General features: G+C 41.2%; 1 protein-coding gene across 3 annotated transcripts in view; it reads left to right on the forward strand.

Moving 5' to 3' along the window:
* LOC116878485 (ATP-dependent translocase ABCB1) overlaps positions 1 to 27,429 on the forward strand; it is a 189,677-nt gene that overhangs the window by 93,096 nt on the left and 69,152 nt on the right. For 2 of the 3 annotated variants that reach the window (XM_032876100.1, XM_032876091.1), the window contains 3 exons: positions 3,430 to 3,636; positions 6,044 to 6,190; positions 7,221 to 7,817. The exons of the other annotated variant lie outside the window; for it this stretch is intronic. In XM_032876100.1, the coding sequence (XP_032731991.1) occupies positions 3,430 to 3,636; positions 6,044 to 6,190; positions 7,221 to 7,424 (558 nt within the window). In that variant the 3' untranslated portion in view covers positions 7,425 to 7,817. Of the gene's footprint in view, positions 1 to 3,429; positions 3,637 to 6,043; positions 6,191 to 7,220; positions 7,818 to 27,429 lie in introns of those variants that run through there. 3 annotated transcript variants of the gene reach the window in all.

The following is a 27,429-nucleotide window of genomic DNA, read 5'->3' on the forward strand; positions in this document are numbered from 1 at the left end:
CCCGATGATTCTGATGGCAGCCATCATCTGAGAACCACTGAACTGATAAATTTGAAAGGTGTAGGTTAACCTGTGGAGAGTCTTTAAAAATGAAGCTACTGAGTTGTACACTGGGGGCATTCCAAGTTTTGTGGGGCCGGCAGGTTGTACGTTTTTAGGGACTCTACCTAAGAAAAATACAAAATTATGAACGCAAAATTAGGTACAAGAGTGAATATTTACTTCTAATAAAACAAATCACAACAAAATAGTGAAACCTTAAAGATTCAAATCCTTTTTCTCATTTATTTATTTGAGTGAGAGAGAGCATGTGCACAAGAGAGAGCACGAGTTCGAGGAGTAGGAGAGGGAGAAGCAGACTCAGTGCTGAGCATTGGGGGTGCTTGGGGCTCCATCCCGGGACCCCAGGATCATGACCTGAATGGAGAGCAGACGCCTCACCAACTGAGCCCCCTTAGGTGCCGCTCAGGTCCCTTTCCTCTATAGGCCGATATGTAAATACTCACCCGGAAGAGTTTCCTGACTACAGCCTGGCCTCCCTACCGCCCCGAACACAGTTCAGCCCCCAGCAGTTACCTGCAATTCGGGACTCTAGAAGCTGAACTTCATTACCTTCCCTGTTAAATCGCCTCTGCTCTTAGTCTTCCCCGACCTTTCCTGTCTCCCCTCTCAGGTCTAGCACACCCACAATCATCAGAAGCCTGTTGTCATAGTCTGGGTATTACTGGGTGGGCACCTGAGCTAACATGGGGGCTTTCCTCTGTGATGGAGGGCAGAGATCATCTTTCAATTATAAGGCACTTGAGTTACCAAAACCCAACTTAAAGTGTAAAAATTCAACCCCAGGTTCCATAGTTACTGTGTGATCTTGTGTAAGTCACTTAACTTTGCTCATTTTTTTAATCTGTAAAATGGAGATTAAAACCACACCTACCCCAGGGGCGCCTAGGTGGCTCGGTCAATTGTGTGTCTGACTCTTGGTTTTGGCTCAGGTCAGGATCTCAGGGGTGGTGAGATAGAGCCCCTACCCTCCGCTGTCCCCCCTACCCTGGGTCACTCAGCATGGAGTCCACTTGGGTTTTTCTCTCATGCACCTCCCCCCACTCACCACATACTCACTTTCTCTTTCTAAAATAAATAAATCTTTAAAAAAAAAAAAAACACAAAAAGCAGCTATCTTACTAGGGGTGTTGTGAAGATTAAAAAAGAGAATGCCTGAGTCAGGCTTATCACAGGACCTATAATCCAGTCAGTGCTCAATAATTTATATCTGTAAACATGATTTCAGAGTACATATAGCAGAATACTACGTATTTACCATTTGATTATGCTAATGAAGACAGCAGTACATTTAGCAATCTAAAACAAGATAGTAATTTAACCTGGTTTTACCTTATTATTACCAAGGCGTTGAATTTCCTGGTTAAGTTTTATTTAGGTCAGTATCTCTTCAACAGTGTTTCCTGATCCCCCAAAGTTCCTTGGTCTTCCCTCAGACCATCACCTGTGCCTCAGCCAAAGAGCCTCTGCATTGGTCTCTTTTACATCTGGGCTTCTAAACATGTTTTCTCTACAGAAAGGATGCTTCAGTTAACACAGGCTTTAAGAATTTTCAATTCCAGTGTATCGTGTGGGGCTGAGGAGGACCAAGAGTGTTACTGTATTCAGCGTGATAAAGAAACTCATTAAAATTTGGTGGGATCATTGAAATTTGCCTAATGATATTAGTTAGGCAGTGTCTGTTTTCCTGCCAGCAGCATAAGCTTGGAGAAAATTAAGCTACTCCTTTCCTGAAATTTCCATTTCTCAAGTACAGTGTTCCATCTCACAAGATCTGCTGTTGTGCCACATTCTTGTATGGTTTTTACTGCCTCTCTCTACCCTCTACTTCCCACTTCACTTAACACTGTGAGGAAGCCTAGAACATAGAAGCTGAAATAGTCTCCATGGCAACTGGGCTGGGTACTAAGAAGGTCATGACTGTGTTTCCTATCCCTACACTTACCAGCTTCACAAACAGAAGCCATGTTCCTGCAGCAGAGATTGTACCTGCCAGCTATCTCCCAGGGGCACCCAGTCAGGCACATGAGATCCAGAGGGTGTATATAGCATGGTAGACCCTCACTAGCACTACAGGAAGCTGAGTCACTTGCTTCTTCAGAGGGAAGGACTAGCTATCTCACTTAAATACCAGAGTTCTCTTGCAAAGTCAGTCTTTGGTGCAGACATACGTGCATCTGAGCAAGGCTGGAAGGAGCACTCCTCAGGCTCCTGCAGGGTAACCCAGGGAGCCAGGTCACCAGAGAAGAGACAGCTTCCGCTTCCCACACCTTTGGCCCACACGGTAGATGTCTGCTATCATTTCGTCTGCCCAGCCTTCGTCCCTCCACTGTAGTTTCAATTACAGTGACATGGAGTTACCAGTCTCTGACGGTCTTGGGACACATACCCAGTGACCAGCACTGTGCTGGGTGGGGTCTAGGCAGGATCTCATGCAGTTCCTAGTTCTAGGAGTTTAGGAATTATTATCATAATTCCCATTTTACCCACAAAGAAACGCTCAGAGAAATTAATTCATTTTTTTCAAGATCAACAACTACTTAGAGATCCAGCAGCCACCTTCCCACACTTCTTTTCCCTTTAACTGTTGCACACCGCTCTTCCAAAACCTGATTCTGAGAAGCCTGACCTGCAAACCTATTGTGTGCTCACAGTAGTTACTGATTTCCAGTCTAATCTCGGCTACTTTTCTTATGAAAAGCTGATACTTAAGAATAAGGGTGCCAACAAATTTTGTGGTATAAAACAGCATAAACTTAGTATCTTACAAATTCTGGAAGATGTCTGGAATGGATTTCGGCAAGCTAACATCAAAGTGTCACCAGGATGGCGTTCCTTCTGCAGGCTCTAGAGGACACTTTTCTTCTTCTAGCTCCTGGCCCCTCCCTCAGTCTTCAAAGCCAACAATGACTAATTGAGTCTCGGTCTTATTGCCCCACTCTGATACTGTCCTGTCTTCCTCTTGAATAGTGAAGGGCTCTCATGATTACATTGGGCCCACCTGGATCATCCAAGATCATCTTCTTATTTTGAGATCAGCTGATGAGCAACCTTGTACCTTAATTCCCTTTGCCATGGGATGTACCATTCAGAGGTTTCGTGGATTAGACTATGGGTATCTTGGGGGTGGGGGGTTTATCCTGCTTATCACATGCATATGGGAACCCAGGGTTCAAACAGAAGGAACGTGACAGTTCATCAGAGTGTAAAACTATGACCTAGTTCAGTTAACTTTGACAGTCCAAACTCAACAACAGCAAAAATGTCCCACAGTAATTTGGCAATTTTAGTGTATGAGATTAAGGATACCAATTTTGCTAAATTAAAAATGTGCCGGTCCTGAAGTTACCTATGAACTCTCATTTTCAGCTGATTGACGGCGAGGAGATAAAGAACCTGAATGTCCAATGGCTCCGAGCCCACCTGGGCATTGTGTCCCAGGAGCCCATCCTGTTCGACTGCAGCATTGCGGAGAACATCGCCTACGGAGACAACAGCCGGGTCGTGTCACAGGAAGAGATTGTGCAGGCAGCCAAGGAGGCCAACATACACCCCTTCATCGAGACACTCCCTGATGTAAGTCTTTCTCCTATGGCAGCCTCCCTGGCCTGCACTTGGATTTCTAAAGGGCTGGTTTTCCAAAGGTGAAGAGAAGGGAGCAACCAAAATACACACCTGTGTACAACGTCTTGCCACACTTCCTATCCCCATTTGATACTGTGTTTGCCTGATCACCCGGCTGGCTTCCCTGGTGAGCAAGCCTGACCAAGAAGGACATATATGGAGGAAGCCTTTCCCTCTGAGTCTCACTCAGTACAGCACCCACAGAAACAGGCACAGCCCCTCTGCCCCCATTTCTTTCCCGACCTTCCTTCTGCCTCCTTGCTGCTCTCCCCCAAGCTGCAAACCTACCTCTGGGGAGTTAGGCCAGGCTGGGGAACTGAACCCAGGTCAGAAAGAAGGCTCTCCCTGAATAGAGCTGAGCCCTTGGTGTGACTGTGTTATTATGTAATCTCTCATTATTGCACATTTCATGATCCCCAGGCTCTGCTTAGAGGGCAGATTCTTGAAATCTTCCATGGGGCTCCCTGAGCTGTTGTCAATGGATGCCCTCTGAATTCTTCCTGGGAAGTTACATAAAAGGAATCTCTTGCCCTCTCTTAAGCCCCTTAGGTTAGGTACTGCATTTTGAAGTCACCTTGACCTGGTTTGTCTGTACCCCCTCCCATTATCACTAGTTTCTTTATCATAAGGAAGCACCCCTCAAAAATAAAGCTCAGTAGCCTCAAACCAGCAGGGAAGGCAGTTTCCTTATGGGGAAAGACGGCAATACCAGCTCTTTCCCAGACTTCCTTTTCTTGAGGCTCTTCCTGTGATATCTGCTGCCCCCACATCATAGACCCCCCCGGGGGAGGAATTGTCCCTCTCCCCTTCTTTTAAGCTTCATGCCCCGCTATGGATGATCGGTCTTTCCCAAGGCTAGAACACTTGAAAGATACAGCTTCAATCCCCTTTACTGGTTACTGTCTTCCTTCAGAGTCACAGCCCTGCCTTACCTGCCATAGCAGGATCATAGGGTCTCAGTGCAGCCTGGAAACCCCTCCCCCCACATGGGACACACAGCACTCCTGCCTCCTGAGGCGCCTGCGGCTCTGGGGTCCTTGGACTCCACCCGCTGGGGGAGAGCTCAGTCTGACTGCCCTTGAACTAGGGCAACCAGATATAGCCAACGAAAATAGGCAGTCCTACATAGAACATGAATATTTTTTTAAATATTTTATTTATTTGACAGAGAGAGACAGATCACAAGTAGTCAGAAAGGCAGGCAGAGAGAGAGGGGGAAGCAGGCTCCCTGCTGAGCAGAGAGCCCGATGTAGGGCTTGATCTGACTTGAACTGAAGACAGAGGCTTAACCCACTGAGCCACCCAGGTGCCCCACAGAACATGGATTTTTAAGTGAAACTCGGGGGGTCAGAATCAGAGCCCAGGATTTGACCTAAATTCCAGCCTAGCAAGGAGCTGAAAATTATGATAGTATTGCCTTCTAGGTTACACATGCTGTCACTTCTTGTTCCTGCTCTCTCCTACATGTCCTTTTAACTCCTGTCCCTATCATTCTATTGAGTAGTTAATGACAGTTATCTACTGTGGGACACAAAATGTGAAGAACTTTGGGAGAACTCTAAAGTCACAAAAATTAAACCAGGAGATTTAGGTTAGCTTTAAGGTTAGATATCAAGATGGAATTCCTTAGCATCCATTAAGATTTTTGAAGTGTTTTGAGATTTATAAAAACAGATACCGGAAGGTTAGCTAGCATCCAAAGAAATGGCTTCCCTTCCTGACTTCAGTGCAGAGAGCACCACCTGCTGGTTGTAAGTAAAATGAGTTTCATTTATTGCATAGCCCATTTTAAGTCAGATTTCCTTCCTTGAACCAAACTTTGTCCCAAATATAACGAAACCAGAAGACTGGAAGAGACTAACATTGTAACAGTATTCTTTCTCATAAAGATATTGACTTGTTTACACTAAAACATAGCTTCTCAGACCTAAATGTCTATTTTCTTTTTCTTTAATTGTTTTTAAAGATTTTTATTTATTTGAGAGAGAGAGAGAGAGAGAGAGAGAGACAGCACATGTGAGAGCAGGAACAGAGGGAGAGGAAGAAGCAGACTCCCCCTGAACAGGTAGCGTGGGGCAGGGCTCCATCCCAGGACCCCAGGATCATAACTGAGCCGAAGGCAGAGGCTTAACCCACTGAGCCACCCAGGTGCCCCCCAAATGTCTATTTTCAAGACGAGAAGTCAAATCTGCCATTGAGAGCTACATTTTTGGTGTATAATCCTCTGTGAGCCCATTCTTAGCTTCTGAACTGAAACATTTTTGTGTGTTTATAGAAGCTGTTATCCTATTTTCTGTGGACAAACTCTTTTTTAGGATTGTTAGTTCTGTGTCTCCTAATAACAAAACCCTCTTCACAGAAATACAACACCAGAGTAGGAGACAAAGGAACCCAGCTCTCTGGGGGCCAGAAGCAACGCATTGCCATAGCTCGCGCCCTTGTTCGGCAGCCTCACATTTTACTTCTGGATGAAGCTACGTCAGCTCTGGATACAGAAAGTGAAAAGGTACAAATTTATTTATTTGTTTGTTTATTTTTAAAGATTTTATTTATTTGACAGAGACAGCGAGAGAGGGCACACAAGCAGGGGGAGTGGGAGAGGGAGAACAGGCTTCCCACGGAACAGGGAGCCCTTGGTGGGGCTTGATCCCTGGACTCTGGGTCAGGACCTGAGGCAAAGGCTGATACTTAATGACGGAGCCACCCAGGTGCCCCGAAAAGGTAGGAATTTAAATCAGATTCGTTACCCTGGATCTGGTTGTCTTTAAATGCTTCTGTCTTCCATGGTAGAGAATAAAATTCAGCCAAGCTATGTTGATTGTTACTTACATCAGCTTTCCGCAGAATGTGGATACCTTCTTCTGCTGTGATTCAAGAACCCTAAGACAAAATAGGGGAAATTAGTCTTGTAGCACCCAGGCTCCAAAAAATAACCCTGGATCACTTTGTATTGACCGAAGACACCGTGTTCAGGGGCCACTTTCCCATTTCCACCAGTGGCATCTCTCCGGCAACTGTATGAAGAAGTGGGAGGTTAATGCAGTATAAAAACTGACTCTACCTTAAGATAAATATTAGTAATCATTTTCAGTTTGAGAAAAAGTTGGCTCTTCAGGTATCTGAAAGACATATTAATTCTGAGACATCCCCCAACTTTACTAAAATCCCAAAATTCAAGGAGGCTGTGTTCAGCCTGCGCTTCAGCCTGGATTTGCTGTAGAGCTGGACGGACTGGAGGGCCGCGATGAAGGATGTTGTGTGGGTGGGCACACCAGTACATGTTTTTAAATGATGAATGCACAGACCGTATTTATTGTCATAACTCCGAGAATAGATGTTTTCTGCCTCAGAACTAATCCAGTCTAGGAGTCCCTTATCTTCTGGGATGACCCATTCCTTGCTTTATCAATTCTGTGATATTTCACGGATACTGTCATTAAAGAAGGACCTCTTGTTGGAAGATTGTGAGCCTTATGATGGAGAAGGAAAGGAGAGGCCTGTTTTTATCAGAATTAACTTATGTGGTTATTGATCAGGTTGTCCAAGAAGCCCTGGACAAAGCCAGAGAAGGCCGCACCTGCATCGTGATCGCGCACCGCCTGTCCACCATCCAGAACGCAGACTTAATAGTGGTGTTTCAGAATGGCAAGGTCAAGGAGCACGGCACACATCAACAGCTGCTGGCTCAGAAAGGCATCTACTTTTCCATGGTCAGTGTCCAGGCTGGAGCAAAGCGCTAGTGAACTGTGACCGTAGCAGCTGTTAAATATTTTCTAATATTTGTGTAAAACATGGCATTTAATCAAAGTTAAAAAGCGAGCACTTACTGGAAAAACTCTGTAGAATTATTTGTTTAACATTTCCTACCACAACCAAAGATCATTCCACCAAGTTCAAAGTCTGCAGACTTTAAGATTAAAGGAACCAGAAGAAACATCATCAAATGGACAAAAATACTGGTATTAATTGCATTCTAAAACTTACAGAATAATTCAAAGTAGATTTTGTTAATAAATTGTATAGTTTTTGTTTACTTGTAACTTACTGCCTGGCTGAAAGATGACAGAAGTGGCAAAAAGTACTGAATGTTTGCATCAAGTGCTATAATAAAGCTAAACTTTTATATGACCAGAGTCATCTTGTCTAAAATGCTTGTAAATACATCATCTCCCAGTTGGAATATTAAAGATTATTTCTGCATTCAAAGAATAAAAAGACTGCTTTTCAAACTTCGATTAATTTTTGCGAGAATGGTTGAATAGTGTAAATAATTCCCATTGTACACGTCTTTTCACAGTGGGTCCTATGGAACCACCAGTCTTCATTCTTTGTGGACGTGATCCTGCTGGTTCTTGTGTTTTCACATTTTGATGGCTCTCAAACCAACCACACACATCAGTACAGAATTCTAGGGGCTGGGGTGAGGCTCAGGGTGTGAAGTTGTGAAGTGTATACTCTGATGTACTTCAAATATTTTGCCTTGCACTTATAAAGGGCTCTTACAGGATTTTAATATTTCTGCACTTTAAAAAATATAACTATTTCTCTGTTTTGATAATGAATCATTTCCCCCCAGTAATTGGTCTCTTCCAAAGCTAACCCTTCTGGTGGCAGATATATGCAAGCATAATGAAAAAAGAAAATACCACAAAGAAGGATACTGTGGCCACAAAAGAAAAAAAAAACAAAACCCAAAAGCACTACAAACAAGATTGAAAGACAAAATCTGGTAGTAGTATTTGCCATATTTATCTAAACAATTGATACCCTTATGGTCCAAAGAATTTTAAAAGAAAAAAAAAATGCTATCACCTCCAAAGAAAAATGGGCAAAGAACATGATCAGGTAATTCCCAAAGAAGAAATACATTAGAAAAAAAAAAAAAAGAAGAAGTGCACAATCTTGATAATGAAAGAAATGTAGATTAAAAGAAAATACTTTGGAGGAGTAATAGCAGCCTCGTGGTGAAATAAGATGTCCCTTGCTTTTGTCCTCCCCCCCCCCAACAACAACAATTTATCATCCATCCACAGACAGAAATGCCTCTGGGGGAGCTATGGGATACAATGCCGTAAGCCAAGCGTCCTGAGAAAAGTCTCACTCACTTGTGTGTTGGGTAATAGGCATATAGACCTTGGTCCTGGCTATGGACCCTAGGCCCTCTCAGCCCCCTAGAAAACACTGTTAGACCATAACCCATGGATGAAAGAGCCTTTGTAGAAGCCCAGGAGTCCAGAGGAGAAGTTCCAGGGGGGAAAAAAAGCAAAAAATACTAATTTAATTCATTGGAGAGGGTAAGAGGAACAGCTTGACTTGACTTGTACCACTCCTCTCCCAAGGCAGCACAGCTGAGGGCCCAAGAGAGATCTTAGCTCCTTCTCTTTTGGAAGGAGGTGAAAGCATGAATCTGTACCTGGCTTCCCCAGCTGTGCAGAATGCTGCCGAAGAGGTGTATTTTCCTCATCCGGAGTACTGAATCTTGAGCTGCATGACTTCAGGGGGTGGGGAGAAGAAACTGGGTGAGCAGCAGACAAGACTCTCAGAGGGCACTGAAAAGATACAGATCCTACCGATTGTGTCATGGACTCTACCAAGAAATTTAGCTGCAAGCCACACGGAATATGTTGCCTCTAGCTCCCCACAACTGGCCCATGGAGTATCCCAATGCTCAGTGTTCTTCACTCATACACATATATCTTCTGCCCAGTCCTGGGACTGGTTCTTGTACAAGTTCGCAATGATGGTGGTAAGGGCAAGACTTGGCAGACAGCTAGTGGTGAGCACACACAGGAGGCTGGCTCCAGTCTGTGGGCCAAAGAGTGGCCACAAACATGAGCTTCCTTGATACTTGTGGTAAAACAGAAGGAAGGCAGTCACTACATGGCCCAGTGTAGAGTCAAGAGAAAGCACATAAGCTTAAGATCTCTGCCAATATGGGGAGCAAGAAGTGTGGATCAGTTGTATTCATAGAGGGTCTGATAAAACCTACAAGTTACTAGCAGAGCTGATGGAAGATATTTCTCTTCTGAAGCCAGTGAATAAAACCTGGAAGTGACCGCTACTTCACATGGGAAGACAGCAATGTAAAACATCATGGAACATGAAAAAAATCAGGGAAGCGTGACACCATCAGTGGATCACAGTAGTTTTCCAGTAACTGACTCCACAACATGGAGCTCTGTGATTTATCTGGTAAAGAATTCAAAATAGCTGTTTTAAGGAAACTTGGTGAACTTCGAGATAACACAGAAAGAGAATTCAGCAAAATAAGTTTAACAAAGAGGAAATTTTTAAAAAAGAAATTTCTGGAACTGAAGAATATAATGAATGAAATGAAAAATGTAATAGAGATTCAGTCAGAAGAGTCTGTGAGACGGGAGACAACAACTTTGGGATAATCTAGTCGAAGGAGAACAACAAAGAATGGAAAAGAGTGGGGAAAGCCTATGTGATCAGTGGCATACCATCAAAAGAAGCAGTTTCTGAATTATTGGAGTCACAGAAGGAGAAGAGAAGGAGAAGGGGGCAGAAAACCTACTGAAAGAAATAATGGCTAAGGACATCCCAAGCCTGGGAAGAAATTGGATATTCAAGTTCGCAAAGCACCACATTAAATCAATTTAGGTTCCCTTCAACACACATTATAATTAAACTTTCAAAAATTAAAGACAAAGACTCTTAAAAGTAACAAGAGATTTCTGCAACTGGGCACCCAGCTGTAGCTAGTATTTAAAACTACCTTCTTACGCTGCCCATCTCTATTCCCTTTGTGCTCAGCAGGCACTCAGCTGGCTAATCACGAGTTTTTTGAGTGATTTCTGCTACTGTATATTTTAATTATAGCAAAAACATTGAACATGAAATTTGTCCTCTTAACACATTTTAAGTGTACAATTAGGTATTATTAACTATAAGAATTATGTTGTACGGCAGATGTTAAACACATTCATTTTGCATAACTAAAAATTTTTTTTGAAAATTTACACTCATTGAACATTTAACCATTTCCCTCCCCCCAACTCACTAGCAAGCACCATTCCTTTTTTTATTAATTATTTTTATTAACATATAATGTAGTATTTGCCCCAGGGGTACAGGTCTGTGAATCGTCAGGCTTACACACTTCACAGCACTGTCGTTGTTATTAGTATTTCTTCTTTATTTTGTTATGAATATGCATATGTATTAAATTCTTTGTTTTCTTGCCTTTTTAATCACTTTATCATATAACATAATCAGTATTAACTTTTCATCATAGTACTTAAATTACAGGTTATCAAGGAGAAGTATAAACATCACTCAAGGACTTCCCATCCTCTTCTGGGGAGAGAATTAATAGTTTTTAATAATAGTACACAGAATAGATGCATCAAGCTAGACAAAAGTGTGACTTTGTTATTGTCTTTATTAGGAGATTTAAGGAGAAGTGTATGAGTGCCAAATTGATAATGAATCTAGTGTGATGGTAAATTTTGTGTGTCAACTTGGATAGAATGCAATCCCCAACTGTTTGATCAAGCACCATTCCAAATGGTACTCTGTATTTATTTTAGCTGTGATTAATATTTAAATCAACAAAATTTGAGTTGGCATTTACATTCTAGTGGAAGAAGACAATAAATAACAAACAACTAGATCAACTATTACACAACTAATCATATTATTAAAAAGAGTAACAAGAGAAAAAAATAAAAGCTTATAAGGGGCCCCTATATGGCTATCCTTGGGTTTCTCAGCAGGAACCTTGTAGGCCAGGAAAGAGTGGGCTGATACGTTCCAAGTGCTGGGGAGAGGGGTTATCCTGGCCAACCAAGAATACGCTGTCTGACAAAGATCTTCAGAAAAAGAGAGAGATTCTCCCAAACAAACAAAAACTAAGGGAATTCACCACTACTAGAACTGCCTTATAAGAAATGCTGAAGGGAGGGGTGCCTGGGTGTCTCAGTCATGGAAAATCATCAGTTCACACAGGAAGACAGCAAGAGAGAAAGAAACAAGGAAATGACAAAACAGCCAGAAACCATAAGATGACATTGTAAGTTCTGTCAATAATTACTCAGTGTAAATTGATTGAATTCTCTAATCAAAAGGAATAGAGAGTTTGGATGGATAACAAATCAAGACCCAACTATATGCTCCTATAAGAGACCCATTTCAGCTTTAAAGATACACGTTGGCTAAAAGTGAAGAGATGGAAAAAATATTCCATGCAAGTAGAAAGCAGGAGTACCTGTCCTTATATCAGACAAAATGGACTCTAACCCACAAATGGTGATAAAAGCAAAGAAGGTCCTTATATAATGATAAAGATAAGACAATTGTAAATATATATGCATCCAACAACAGATTTAAAAAGATAAGACAATTGTAAATATATATGCATCCAACAACAGAGCATCTAATATATTAAGCAAAATACTAAGAGATCTGAAGGGAGAAATAGACAATAATACAAAATAGCAGGAGACTTCAGACAATGCTAGAGGACTTCAGGCCCCCACTTTCAATAGTGGATAAATCATGCAGACAGAAGATCAACAAAGAAATGTTCAAAACCAAATGGGTTAACAGATATGTAGAGATCATTCCATCCAATAACAACTGAATATACATTCTTCTTAAGCACGCACAGGACATTCTCCAGGATAGGTCATGTGATAGGTCACAAGTCATAGCAAATTTAAGAAGACTGAAATCATACCAAGTATCTTTTCCAACTACAATAATATGAAATTTGGCATCAGTAACAGGATTATTCATAATAAGTTGGAAAATTCATAATAATGTAAAAATTAAACAACATGCTCCTCAACAACTATTGAATTAAAGAAGAAATAAAAGTGGAAATCAAAAAATATCTTGAAAGAAGCAAACAAATGAAAATCGAAACACAACAAACCAAAATCTATGAGATGCAGCCAAAGTAGTTCTAAGACGGAAATTTATGGATATAAATATTAACATTAAGGAAGACCTAGAATAAACTGATTTTATATGTTAAGGAACAAGAAAAAGGAAAACAAGCTAAGCTCAATGTTTGCAACAGGAAGGAAATAAAGAAATGAAATAGAGACCAGAAAAACAATAGAAAAGATTAATGAAACTAAGAGTTGTTGGTTTTTTTTGAAAAGACAAACAAACTTGACAAAACTTGATTCAAATTAAGAAAAACAGAAGATTCCAATAAAATCAGAATCAAAAGAGGAGACATTACTACGATACCACAGAAATGCAAAGGTTTGTAAGAGATTACTAGGAAGAGATTACATGCCAACAGATTGGATAACCTAGAATAAACGGATTAATTCCTAGAAACATACACCCTACCAAGACTGAACTGTGGAAAAAGGAAATCTGAATAGACCAATATATAAGGAGATTGAATCACTAACTGAAAACCAACAAAGAAAATACCAAGACCAGATGGTTTCACTGGTGAATTCTATATATTTTTAAAAGATTTTATTTATTTATTTGACAGAGAGAGAGAGAGTTCATAAGTAGGCAGAGAGGCAGACAGAGGGGGCGGGAAACAGACTCCCTGCTGAGCAGAGAGTCCAATGCGGGGCTTGATCCCAGGACCCTACCATGACCTGAGCCGAAAGCAGAGACTTTAACCCACTGAGCCACCCAGGTGTCCCTGGTGAACTCTATATTAAAGAAGAATTAGTGCTATTCCTTCTCAAACTGTTCCAAAAAATTTAAGAGAAGGAAACAATTTAAACCTCATTTTATCAGGCCAGCATTGGCATGATACCAAAGCCAGGTAAGAATACTGCAAGATGAGGACACCTGGGTGGCTCAGTTGATTAAGTGTCTGCCTTCAGCTTAGGTCATGATCACGGAGTCTTGGGATCAAGTCCCGCATCGGGATCCTTGCTCAGTGGGGAATATGCTTCTCCCCCTGCCTGCCTCTCCCCCTGCTTGTGCTCTCTCTCTCTCTCTTTCTGACTAATAAATAAAATCTTTTTAAAAAAGAATATTACAAGACGTCTGAAACTAATATAACACTGAACATTAATTATACTGGAATTAAGAAATAAAATTGAATGAATGAATGAATGAATGAATGGGTGGATAAATGAAAAGGCACACTACAAGAAAAAACTATAGACCAATATCCCTAATAAATATAGATGTAAAATTTATCAATAAAATACTAGCAAAATGAATTCAAAAGCACACTATAAGAATCACACACCATGATCAAGCAGGATTTATCCCTGGGATGCAAGAATGTTTCAACATAGGCAAATGAATAAATGTGGTGCACCACATTAATAGAATGAGGGATAAAAATCACGTGATCCTCAATACATGAAGAAAAAAAACATTTGACAAAATACAACATATTTTCTTGATAAAAATTCTCTACAAATTGAGTATAGAGGAATATAATAAAGGCTATGAATGATAAGCCCACAGCTAACATCATACTCAACGGCGAAAGATTGAAAGTTTCTCCTCTAAGATCAGGAATTCCGTTAAGGGTCAACTTTTACCATTCCTATTCAACATACTACTGAAGTCCCAGCCAGAGCAACCAGGCAAGAAAAAGAAATAAAATTGGAAAGGAAGAAGTAAAATTGTCTTGGTTGTAAAAAACAGGACTTTATATAAATAAATATATATGTTACTAAAATCCCCACCCCAAAATTTGTCTTTCTCTGTCCGGCTTATTCCACTTTGCATAGTGTCCTCCAGTTCATCCATCTTGTCACAAATGGCAAGATTACCTTCTGTTTTATAGCTGAATACTATTCCATTATATATATTTATATACATGACATTTTTTCAGACATTCATCTATTGGTGGACACGTGGGATTCTCTGTCTTGACCATTGTGACTAATTCTGCAGTCAACACAGGAGTGCTGATCTCATTTTCTTCAGATACATACCCAGAAGTGGGATTGCTGAACCATATGGCATTTCTATTTTTAACTTTTTGATGACCCTCCCCATAGTGTTTTCTCTAATGTTAAATCACCAGATTTGTGGTGATTGGTTATAGTAGCCTCAGGAAACTGATGCAGGCCTCAAATCAGAGAAGCTAAACACATTATTTTTATTTAAAAAACAAAACAGTGAGGGTAACGAGGCTCTGAATTGGGTGGTGAGAACAGAGAAACATCCATAGTGTATATGAGAAAGGTAGAAGTGTGATAAAAATTGGCTTAAAAAATGCTGTGACATTGATGGAGATGAGGAACTCTTTTAGAAGGAAGACGATTTATTCTTCTGGTTTAGAAGTGACATCAGTCCAGAAGGTGCTCAGAAGTGCGGCCCTCAGGGTACTAACTAAACACAGATGGGTCCTAATGTGTACTCTTTGCCTGAGTTCCACTCTTACTTTCCTAGTTCCCTTCTAGTTGTAGGATTATCCACCTGTGTCCACCTCTAAACAATGACAGCCCTTCTGTTTGCTTTGCCAGAATCAAGTTCTGAATTTAGGCCAAAAGGTATTTCGGTCCATTCCTTCACATACAAAGTAGCTACTTGTTCCCAGGTCTCAGTGATAAGAGGCCTTTGTGATTCATTTTCCTTACTCACATCTCTGTTTCAGATGCCTGCTCCCAGTTTGTAAACCCTTTGAGAAAAAGACTGTGTCTTTGCATCACTTGATTCTTGGGTTTGGCAAAGTCCTTGGTATCTAGTAGAGGTTCAATGAGTGTCTTTTCTTTTGCCAAGTTTTTGATTTAGTGTGTATCTTCCTCTGGTTTAGTTTTGTTTTATCACAGATTAACATCTGAAGGTCTTCTGTTAACATAATATATAGTAAGAGAATTTTTATCTAAGGCCATAGAATTTTATATAAAAAAAAAGGGAGGAGAGACGATCATTACCATAAAATCTATAATCTAGCCTTTCCTACTCTACCGAAATAAATAAATAAATAAATAAATAAAGGCTTATGGGAATTATGCCCGTAATTTTTTAAAAGAAAAAAAAATGTTCTCAAGATATTGGAGTGGTCTGGTAACAGTATTGTCCCAATGTCAATGCCCTGGGTTTGATTTCGTCCTACAGTGACTATATGCCGTCATTTGGGGAAGCTGGATGAAGAGTCAGCAGCCCTCTACAGTTTTTTCAACTTCCTGTGAGTCTATAATTACTTCACAACACAAAGTTAAGAAAGAAGAAATAGGAGAACCAGTTAAATTTAAGGATTTGTGGCTCTTGAAATGAGAGTAATTTGGGCTGAAATCTGAAAAAGGAGGAGTTACCCAGGAAGTAGTAGGAGTTCGGAGACAGGCCATAGGGAAGGAGGGAGAGATTTAAGGTGGAGGTAATAGCCTGCTCAAAGAGAGTTTGAAGTGTGTAAAGAAGGACATTGTGGTTGGAGCTGGCTGGCCAAGACAGAGAGTGGCATGAGGCACCCAGGAGGACTAGGAGTAAGCACAGTTGCCCGCTTTCCTCCAGGAGCCCTCCCTGACAAAGTGGAGATGGGGAGTGTTTGAATCTGAGGACCAGATCCTAAGCTATGTTGACATCTCCCACCTCAGACCCCAGCAGCATGCTGTAAGGAGAAATCTAATGCACATGGGGAGGCCACAAGACTTGACTCAGCAGAGCCTCCAGCCCACAGCCAGCATCGAGGGCCAGATGTGAGTGGGGACAGACATCCAGCCCAGTCAAGTCTTCAGATGCAGACCCAGCCAGCATCTGACTGCACCATCATGAGAGGGGACCCACCTCGCTGAGCCCAGTCAATTCAGAGAACTGTAAGGGGTGGTGAAAACTATTGTTTTGGTTCGCCTGGGTGGCTGGGTCAGTTAAGCATCCTACTTTTGATCTTAGCTCAGGTCTTGATCTCAGGGTTGTGAGCTCAAGCCCTGCATCGGGCTCCACCCTGGGTGTGGAGCCTACTTTAAAAAAACAAAAAACAAAAAAATCCAAAAAAACATTGTTTTAAGCTAATTGATAGCTAATAAGTAGTAACTCTTCCAGAGCCTATGAAGGATTTTCACTTACTTTAACTCTCTCGATCTTCAAAAGCATCCCTCTAGCCTGCAATGTCTTGGTGGGCACCTCATTCACCGGTGGGAACCAACACCTGGAGCAATACTTGGCCCATTGAAAGTCCTCAATAAAAGTATAGGTTAAATGCAAAAAAAAAAAAAAAAAGTGTTGCTCTTTAAAAAGATTAAACAAAAGATTTTCAGGGAACACCTTCTGCACTTGTAGTCCTTTGTTCCAATTGGAATGGCTAACACCAAGGTTAAAGACCTCTGCCCTTGGAGCCTGAAGAAATCAGAATAGCAAAGAGAAAAGCAGGAATGTTTCCAGATATGTGCAAAAGGCAAAGGTACATGATGAAATATTTTTACCTGGACTCTTTCAAAAGAGCCAGTTTGGGTCATAAGGAAAAGTGACCTTGGAGCTGAAAACTAATATTTTCGCTTCTCCACTGGGCAGCTACACAGAAATGTTTTCTCTCTTATTGATCGTCGTCTAGTGTATGGAGAAGCTCCTAGTCTCTCCAGTCAGAAAAACCTGGGCTTCTCTTTCAGCTGTCAGTTTGTATGGTTCTTAGGCAAGTTACTTCCTTTTCTCTAAGGCTTTATTTCCTCATTGGCAATTAAGGTATTTCAACAGCTCCTTGTTGGATTATTTGGTAATAAACTATTACAATAAGGGATTTAGGACAATACCTAATATCTAGAAATTTCTCAGTAAACAGAAAAATAATGTTGGCTGCCTTCACTTCATATTTTTCTTGCCCTTCAAGGCTACCAGTTCTCTTGTGTGACAAGGAAGTTATGTTTTTTATTTCTTCCTTTGACAATTACCTCAAGTACCTTCTGGACTGGATGCTGGGCGTACACAGTGTAGGAGACAAGAAATTATGTTAGTCATCTGTATTAGTGCCACGAGGCAAGACTTCTTGGAAAATCAAGTAGAGAGCGATCGCTTCTCTGGGAGTGGTTTGAGTGTTAGAAAACTTCCTGGAGAATCCAGTAGGTACCTGTCAGGTGGACAGTAGGGAGAGAGTGTGGACACAGAGAACAGTGGAGAACAGCCCAGAAGGCTGGGATAAGAAGTGAGTTTGGGTGGTCAATTTCCTGTGTTGTGTGTTGGGAGGAGCAAGTGACTCATCCCACCATCCCTTTGGTGGGATGAGTCTGGGAAGTAAGGTAGGAACTAGGCCCAAAAGGCCTGCTGTGCTGGGATAGATGGATTTGTATTCTTGCTGTGGTCTATTTGAAATAGTGAGAGTATTAAGATACGCCTTATTTTAGAGGGTCCACATTCTGACACAGGTGCAGTGAGCTATAATAAAATGAACCACGTCTTAACCTTTTGACTTCCATTATAAAGGTGAAAATATATACCTTACAACTTCCATAAGTGAGGGAGGAAAAGAACCCACTTTAAAAACCTACCCCAGGGGCACCTGGGTGGCTCAGTGGGTTAATGCCTCTGCCTTCAGCTTGGGTCAGGATCCCAGGGTCCTGGAATTGAGCCCCACATTGGGTTCTGTGCTCAGCAGGGAGCCTGCTTCCCTTTCTCTCTCTCTACCTGCCTCTCTGCCTACTTGTGATCTCTGTTAAATAAATCAGTAAAATCTTTTTAAATTTTTTTTAAAAACACAAAAAACGTATCCCACATCTCCCAAGCACATGGCCAATGTGCAAGAGAGCAGCTCTGTCCGTAGCATTTCATTCCCCAGCATCGAGGAGGCACAACTCCTAGCATCTTAGGCAGGAAATCACACTATTCCATCCGAGGAGGAGGGAAAAGGGCACGGTAAGAAAAGGAGTCAAAAGGAGTCAAAAGAGTCAAAAGGACTCTTTTTAGTCAAAAGGGAAAGCTAAAACACTATTATCAAGGTCAGGACTCTAATATTTTATTTCTATAATCAAACCAGTTTTCAGCTGAGGCTTCCCTATTCAATCAGAATTGGAAAGTGACAAATTCTTTCATTTCCAAAAAAGTTCATTGTCCTTCTTCAATTCTCTTAGGCAAAACATGTCTATCAGTGTGGGCATTGACCCCACAACTCCCACCCTTTAGAGTTTAAATAGATGACTCACCTGGGATTTATCAGTGGATTTTCTACATCACTTTGGGAAAGTGCCAGCTCCAGCCAAGTTAGGGCTCAGACTGTCTGAGTCATTTGTAAAAGTGCATGGCTATAATAATCTATTTCCATAAACTAAAAAATGGTATAAAAGTCTTTGGGATCTGACATATTCCAAGTCTGGAACATACAGACAAAACCTGGAGAGAAATTATCAGGTTAAAGGGAGAAACTACTTGAGGGTTTCTTCTATGAGAACAAATACTTAAAAGGATGGTTAAGAATGTTGGATGATGCGCTGTTTCACAGCACTTAGCATACATGAAAGTCTTTTTCATATACTTTAATTCTGAAAACAAGTTTTTGAATAGCTAAAATTTCTGTTATGGGTTATTATTGGCTATTAACAGATGAAATTAAATTTCAGATACCTTTTAAAGTCTCAAAATTTGCATTTCCACCAGAAGAGTTACTTTAGACAACAATTTTATCTATTAGCATTGCATATCAAGGCCAACGTCATAAGTGAGCTATGCAAATCCTCTGCACCAAAACTCCCATATATTTTGTACATCTCTTTATTTTAGATTTCACTCTGTATTTTAATCACTTGCTGCTTCTTCACTCTGTTTTTGGTTATTTTTGCATACCTGAGGGCTGGGTCTCTATCTTCTTGTCTTTATGTCTTTGCTGGGCTTAATGCCATGTCTTGACACAGTCGATGACCACTTTAGAAGTGTTGCATGAACCATGATAGTCAGGAAATGGCAGAGTTCAAATATCTTTATCCAGTTTCCAGAGACTTCCACCTTAAGACATGTGCCAAATATCTTCCCTTTGCTCTTCCCTGTTTACTCTCCACCTTCTCTCCACACTGCTCTCTGCCCTGGGAGATCCACTTCTGTGGGTTTAGCTGAAGGGGAGCCTGAGAGCAGCCGGAGGGGCCAACTGCCTTTCTCAAAGCAGTTTTCTCAAAGCAGTTTTCCACACTTATTGTGGGTTCTGGCAACTGCTATTTTCCCTATCATGCCAACCTAGGGAAAGCACTGGTTTCCCCATTTTTGTGCCCCCAATGTCTCCCCTATCTGTTATGATATATCCCTACACCCTATGTTCTGCCCATATCTTTGTTACTAGTTCCTTCATTAAATCCTCCTTGAATGTCCTAATTTGAGCATACCGTCCTTCTCCTGCTGAGACTTGGACCAATAAAGGACAGTTTGTATTATTGCAAAAAGGACCTACCATTCTTGACCAGTATAACGATTGCTTTCTAAAATCCATCTCGATAACCTCTGTAAGTCTAAATTCCTCCTTCATTTTTAGTGTGTAAAACCTCACAGTGTATAAAACCTCTCCTGAACCCTACTGCATCCTTACCTGTGTCTCAGCTCAGCTAAATGAAGATCACACCTTCCTTTTTCCAGAGCTCCGCTCTTCACCCCCAGCTGTTCTTGTATGGCGTCCCCACTCTTGGAACTCTGAGAATACTTTTCTTAGAAGTAGCTTTACATATATGGCTAAAGAGAGCATGGATATTATGTTTTCATTGGGTATTAGGGGAGGCGGTGGGGGAGGAAACACAGCTAAACAAAGCTGAATGATTTGTTTACTACTGAAATTCTCTGTCTTCCCTGTGCCTTGTGATCCTCTGAGAGGGGGGTGTGGTAAGCAGCATTTCTCAAACTCATTTGACCAATGGAAACTTGTTATCTAGGGGACCTTTGTTACCTACTTAGTACTTGCTGGCAATCCTCAGTTCACAGTTTGGAAAACTTGGCTCTAGGGGGATACTTCTAACTCTCTCCCTCTCTCCCTCCATAAATATGTATTGAATAAATGAACACATATTGACAAAATTGGTCAAAGCTCTAAAAGAAAGAAGTGAAAGACAGGGTTCTGCAACCCTTCCCCCCCTTCTTTTTCCCCAAAGATTTTATTTATTTATTTGAGAAAGAGAGTGAGGGGGAAGGGGTGGGGACATGGGGGGGAGCCCTATGGGTCTTACCCAAGGAGGAGGTGAGGGGCTGGCTGGACCCTAAGACTTGATCCCAAGACTCAGGGATTGATCTCAGGACCCTGGGATAATGACCAGAGCCAAAGGCAGACCCTTAACCGACTGAGCCACCCAGGCACCTTGACAGCTCCTTCCTTTTAAACCCATGGTATCTACTGTGTCAGGATCTTCTAAATAGGTGTGAGCTGGGAGGTGGCCAGCACTTCCTGCATGATCTAGTTTGAGGTACTGATTGATGGTACCTGGCTATTGATCCAGAGGTCTTCTTCAAGACTTTAAGCGTAGATTAACTGCAGATGCAGTTTTCCTCTGAGCTTTCTGCCTTGATCCTGAACTAGCAAAGGGTGGAAAAGGGGTGGACAAGAAGGAGTAGGATTTATCAGGTACTTGCAACGTACCAGCTACTATTTTTGGATTATCTCCTTTCCTGGAGAAGCACACAGTCTAGGAAGCTCACAGGAAGGAAAAAATATAAAAATAAGTATAATGAATGCAGTCTAACATAACGCAAAACATAGCATAAGGCTGTATGAATGAAGAGCTCATACCCTGGTTTCCTTAACATTGCCTCATTATTCCGCTATGTCAGCATCCATAATTATTGGCATTTGACTCCCTATTTTATTGTGGCATACGCTTGAGGCCAGACTGAGATAGTGTCCACCTACTCTCAGGTCTTATGTAGAAAAATATGCAGATTTTTGTAAGTGACATAGTGGACTGGATGTTACTATGAGGGTGCAAAGAGGACATGAGCAGATAAGTTCGAGAAATCTTTTTAGTGAATACTTCACATCCCTTCCTCTATCGATGAACAATTACAAATACTGGCTAATTTGATTTTAGGATTTTCTTTCTTTGCCTGTGCATTTTATTAAAGAAAACAGATTTAGAAAATCAGGCAGCATGTTCAAGGAAGATGGATAAGATGTATTTTTTCCTATTCCTCCTGCTGAGTCCAACTAGGAACACTGAACTTTGTATGTAAAACAAACATAAGAAGACTCTGAAAAAGGCAAACCAGATAAGGACATTTGAGATCAAAGAATGATATGGTAGTAAATTTCCCACTTTCCTTTTTTTTTTTTTTTTTTTTTGCTTTGTTTCATTCTTGCCCCATATGTCCCCGGCTTGGAGCAGAAGAATGTGAAATGCCAGTGTGCACAGACAAAAAGGAGCCCCAGCAAAAGCCTGTTCTCCTCGGCCAAAGGACCAGGAAAGGGGCAACCTAGTAAGACAGAAAATGTTTAGACAGTAGCTACTGTACTCTAGCCAAACAGCATAGGAAAAAACCTGTGATATCACTCAGAGACACACCTAAAAAAGCGAAGTTGCAAGCCTCAGCTTCCATACTTGCTAGGCTATAAGAAGGCACCCCGACCTGACTGTCTGCCTCCAGCCATGTCAGGGAAGACTAAATAGGAAGCTAACTTTTCATCCTCACCTGATAGAAGTGAAGCACTCTCTTCCCTTTCCCTCCTGGGTGGTGTCAGAAGGGGTCCAGGAAGGGTTAGGAATTTTACCACCGCAAACTGGTCCCAAGGCCACCTCACCATCCTCCTCACTCCCACCCTCATCCGTACGTCCCCACTCACCCTCCATGGTGCCAACGGAGACCATCTGGAGAACTCTTAACAATGCACTTCTTCTCCCCCCAGCCAGGAAGTTAGCAGAGGAGGCCTAGTAGGAAGCCAGGACTCCACCAGTGCCCAGCCATCACAAGGAACCCCCCCTCCCACCTCATGTGTGAATGGAGCCCAAGCAGAGAGCCTGGACTTCTCTCCCCACTTACAGGAATGAGGAAGGATTGATACCCCCTTTCTGCTGAAACAATGTCTAAAAATCAAGGAAAGCAGAAGGCTTAAGTAAAATCTAGAATTTCATAATATCATACCTCCAATGTCCAATGTTTCTGCTGAAACAATGTCTAAAAATCAAGGAAAGCAGAAGGCTTAAGTAAAATCTAGAATTTCATAATATCATACCTCCAATGTCAATGTTTCAGTTGAGTCACACTCAACAGACCATAAACTGGGAAGATCTCAAACTGAACATGGTAAATTATTATACCTTCTATTCCATTTTGCTGTGAACTTAAGCTGCTTTAAAAAGAAAGACAAAAAAAACTAAATATAAAGAAAAACATTGTGAACAGCAAGGGAAAAATGACACATCATTTTAGGGAAAAATAATCTGAATCATACTGGATCTCTCATAAGAAACTATTTTTCAAATGCTGAACGAAAAGCACCCTCAACCCAGAATCCCATATTCAGTGAAATTATCCTTTAGGAATGAAGGAAAATAAAGACATTTTAATTGAAGGAAAACTAAGGAAATAGCTCACCTAGCCCAACTACCCTAAAAGAAGAGCTAAAAGAAGTCCTCTAAACAGAAGATAAATGATAAAAGGGAGCTTGAAATATTGGGAAGAAAGAATGTGGTAAGCAAAAATATTGCTAATATAATAACCTGTCTGTCTCCTGTTGTGTTTTCTAAATGTTTTTGCTGGTTTAAGAAAGAAATGTACTAAAAATTATCACACAACCTGGTATTGTTTTAAATGTAAGTAGAGGAAATATATAAGACCATCAGGTTATCAATAGGAAAGAGTAAATGACTGTAATGGAAATGACATTTCTACATTTCACTCGGGCAAATAAAATGCAGCAACAGTAGACTGTGGTAAGTTATTCATTTGTGCTGTATGATACTCAGAACCACACAAAATGGGAGTTTAAAAAATGTAACCCACAATTTCTTCCAGAAAATAGAAGTGGAGGGAATGCTTCCCAATTCATGTTATGGAGCTAGTATTGCCTTGATACTAAAACCAAAAACAGACAGATGGAAGGAAGGGAAGGAAGGAAGGAGGGAGGAAGGAAAACTATATACCAATATTTCTTATGAATTTTGACACCAAAATACAATGTATTACTACTGGGGTGGTAGAGGAGATCTCTCTATGTTATTCTTACAATTGCATATGGCCTCTAAGTATCTCAAAATAAAAAGTTTTTAAAAACCAGAGCAAAGGAGTGAGTGAATACAATTTAGATTCCATCTGATATTATTAGTAGAGTTCCAAAATTGATTTACACATGACGGCAAGTTCATTTTGCTTCGATAGGATTTCTGAACATTTTACAATACACTTTCAGTGGTTGAAGAAGCCTTAGGATTCCACCATTTTAAGGCCAGGAAAGAGTGTAGTGAGTAAGTGAAAACTAATATCAAATGCAAACTTGATGTTACTGTTCCTTTTCATTATATTATTATGGACACTTCAATATTAGCAAATATCTGAATCTGTAGCAAAGTAAAGTGCAATCTTTTGAAAAGGTACAGTTTTGTAATAACCTTAGGAGTAAGTCAACATAAATGACCTAAAGCAAAGTAGCCCTCTTTCATGCTTATTCATTTCATCTCTAACCTTGACACCCTGCAGCCATTCCTGTCCACCTAATCATTCCCTTAACCCTCACAGAGCACAAGAATTCCATTAGGCAATGTGACCTTGGAACTCTCAATATGTGCCATTACTCTGTGCTGACAGAAATGATATGACACTGTGATTCATAGCAAACTCTTCCCAACTGCTTCTTGAAGGCCCATCATGGTACTTCTGTAAGTCCTCCCTGGTTTGAGAGGGTGTAAAGAAGAATTCACTGGGAAAGAAAGAGTTGAACTGGAACCAATCCCATCTTCTTCATCCTACGAATACCTTCCAATGTGAGCCAAATAAGTTAGGGGAATTTTACAATGAACAAAAGAAGACTGAGAACAAAAGCAAAAATTTTTAAGGAGAAAGCTAGGTCAGAAATGGAGAGGGATTTTTGTTTTGTTTTTCAAGCAATGAAAAGGTTTTGAAAAAAGAATTTTGGAGAAAAGTGCTAGATGTAGCATAGTTTGGAGAAAGTAAAGGCAGGGGCAATCAGTCTATGAACTCTGAGAAGATGGAAAAGTTAGCAGAGGTTGAAAAGTCCTGGTGGTAGACAGTTTGGGAAAAGTGCTGTTAAGTGTGACCACGTGCAAATACAGTAGTTGAAGATAGTATCTAACCATCTTCAGAGATGAAAAGTCAGGGTTGTTCACCACAAATACAGTATAGTGAGGGAAAGACCAAAAATCCTATTATGGTCAAGCTCAAGGTCAACTGGAGAAGGAGCTGAGTCCATCATAGTCTCTTCAGAGAAAACCTCTGTACATTAATTTGTATTTAAATATAAAAATATTATATTATTGTATTATATAAATATTACATATTATCATATTACATATATATTTTAACATGTTAGTAGATGGCATTTGTTCTTCCTTTTGTCTCTTAGAGGAAACTCTTTTTTTATTTTTTTATGCTATAGCTTAAAATATTGATATATTCAATACACATTTTTTAAAAAGATTTTTATTTATTTGACAGACAGAGATCACAAGTAGGCAGAGAGACAGGGAGAGAGAGAGGAGGAAGCAGGGCCCCTGCCAAGCAGAGGGCCCGACGCGGGGCTCAATCCCAGGACCCCAGGATCATGACCTGAGCCGAAGGCAGAGGCTTTAACACACTAAGCCACCCAGGCGCCCCTAATACACATTTAATGAGCCTTCTAGTGCTGTGGAGACTAGAACTATTGGTAGGCATAGCCTCTGACTGACAGTCGTCTTCCCCAGGGATACTGAACAGGGCAGCTGGAGTCACATGGCCAGGGTTGGAGTCCTAATGTCACTGTGTCTGAGCCACGTGGAAATTCACCTACTCTTCAGCAATCCTAATTTCTAACGTTTAAATCAAGAATAGCTTCTCCCTTGTTGACCTTAAACATGATTCTTGTTTTGATAATCGAACGAGATAATATATGTGTGTGATAGGCTCTGTTCTCTATAAGGCACTATATATTTCTGCATGATTTATGCACTGGTTTATTCTCAGTCCATGGAAGGGCAGGAGCCATGCCCTGTTTTCTTTATATCCTCAAACCGCAGCACAGAGTCTGGCACGTTTTAAGTGTGGGCAGCAAATGTTGGCTAGCTAAGGGAATCATCTTTAGGGGCATGTGTCTTACATACTACTGAGGTGACAATAAATAACAAGGTTAATAAATCTGTGAGTTGCATAGTATACTAGACGTGATAAATGTTGATTTGAATCTCTGAATCAAAATAGAGTGAGGGGAACTGAGAGTCCCAAAGATATGGAATGCAGTTTTTAAAGGGGACATCCACGGTTGGTCTCACTGAAAAGGTGGTGATTGGGAAGAGACTTGGAGAAGGTGAGGGTTTTAGTTATGTGAATATTTGGGGGAAGAAAATTGGGGCAGAGGAAATACCTAGTTCCTCAGTTGGTGGAACTCTGCCTCTCTTGTTTGAGGAACATGGAAGAAGCCAGTGTGGCTGGGGTGGAGGGTGGTGGGGAGAGGAACAGAAATCGAGGTCAGAGAGACCACAGAGAAGTTGAGCCTTCGCAGGCCTGGCTCTGAGTGCATTGGAGGCCACTGGGGAATTGGGAGAAGAAGAGCAACATGATCTGACTTATTTCAAAAGAATCACTGGAGCTGTTGCTTTGAGAACGGACAAACACAGAAAAGGAGGCAACAGTAGCAGAGAGATTGTTAAGGAGCTATTGTATAGTGGCTCCTGGGCAGTACAGTCAGTTAAGCAGCTGTCTTTGGCTCTGGTCATGATCTTGGGGACCTGAGATAGAGCCCTGCATGAAGCTCCCTGCTGAGTGGGGAGTCTGCTTTTTCCTCTCCCTCTGCCCTTCCCCCCACTTGTGCGCATCCTCTCCCTCTTTGTCTCTCTCTGTCTCAAATGAATAAAATCGTGAAAGAAAGAAAGAAAGAAAGAAAGAAAGAAAGAAAGAAAGAAACCAAGAAAGAAACCAAGAAAGAAAGAAAGAAAGAAAGAAAGAAAGAAAGAAACCAAGAAAGAAACCAAGAAAGAAACCATTGTAGTAATTCAGGTGAGAGATGATAGTGTCTGTACCATGGTGGTATAACTGGAGAAAGAGAAGTGGTGAGATTATGGAAATATTTTGAAGGTAGAGCCCATAGGATTTCCTGACCCACTGAGTATGGATTGTGGAAGACAGATGAACATGCAAAATGACTCCAAGGTTTTTTGCTGAGCAGCTGGGAGACTGGAGCTGCCAACTGAGAAGGAGGCTGTTGGAGGGGACAGCTTGGAGAAAAGATCTGAGTCAAGGTTGGGCACAGTAGGCATCCCAATAGAGATGTCAAAGATATAGTCATATATATGAGTCAGGAATCCAGAAAGGAGGTCTAGGCTAGACCTCTAGGCTAGAAATAATAATTTAGAAATTGTTGGATACAGGTGGTATTTAAAGCCGTGAGACTGGCTGAAATTACAGAGGGAGTGAGAATAGACAGAGAAGTCCAAGGAGGGAGTCTTGGAGCTCTCCAGTGGTAGTATAAAAGTTGAAAGAAGAGGAAGACAGCGGCGCCTGGGTGGCTCAGTCGGTTGAGCGGCCAGCTCTTGGTTTCAGCTCAAGTCATGATCTCAGGGTTGTGAGATCAAGCCTCCCCCCACCCCCGCCCCCACCTCGTGCTCTGCACTCAGTGGGGAGTTTGCCCCAGACTCTCTTCCCTCTCCCTCTGGCTTGCTCGCGTGCTCTCTTTCGCTCTCTCAAATAAATAAATAGAATCTTAAAAAGAAAAAAAAAAAAAGAGGAAGACAAAGTAGACTGAGA

Source organism: Lontra canadensis, unplaced genomic scaffold (genome assembly GCF_010015895.1).
Source record: "Lontra canadensis isolate GAN:19392208 unplaced genomic scaffold, GSC_riverotter_1.0 scaffold2, whole genome shotgun sequence".
In the NCBI taxonomy this organism is placed as follows: Eukaryota; Metazoa; Chordata; class Mammalia; order Carnivora; family Mustelidae; genus Lontra; species Lontra canadensis.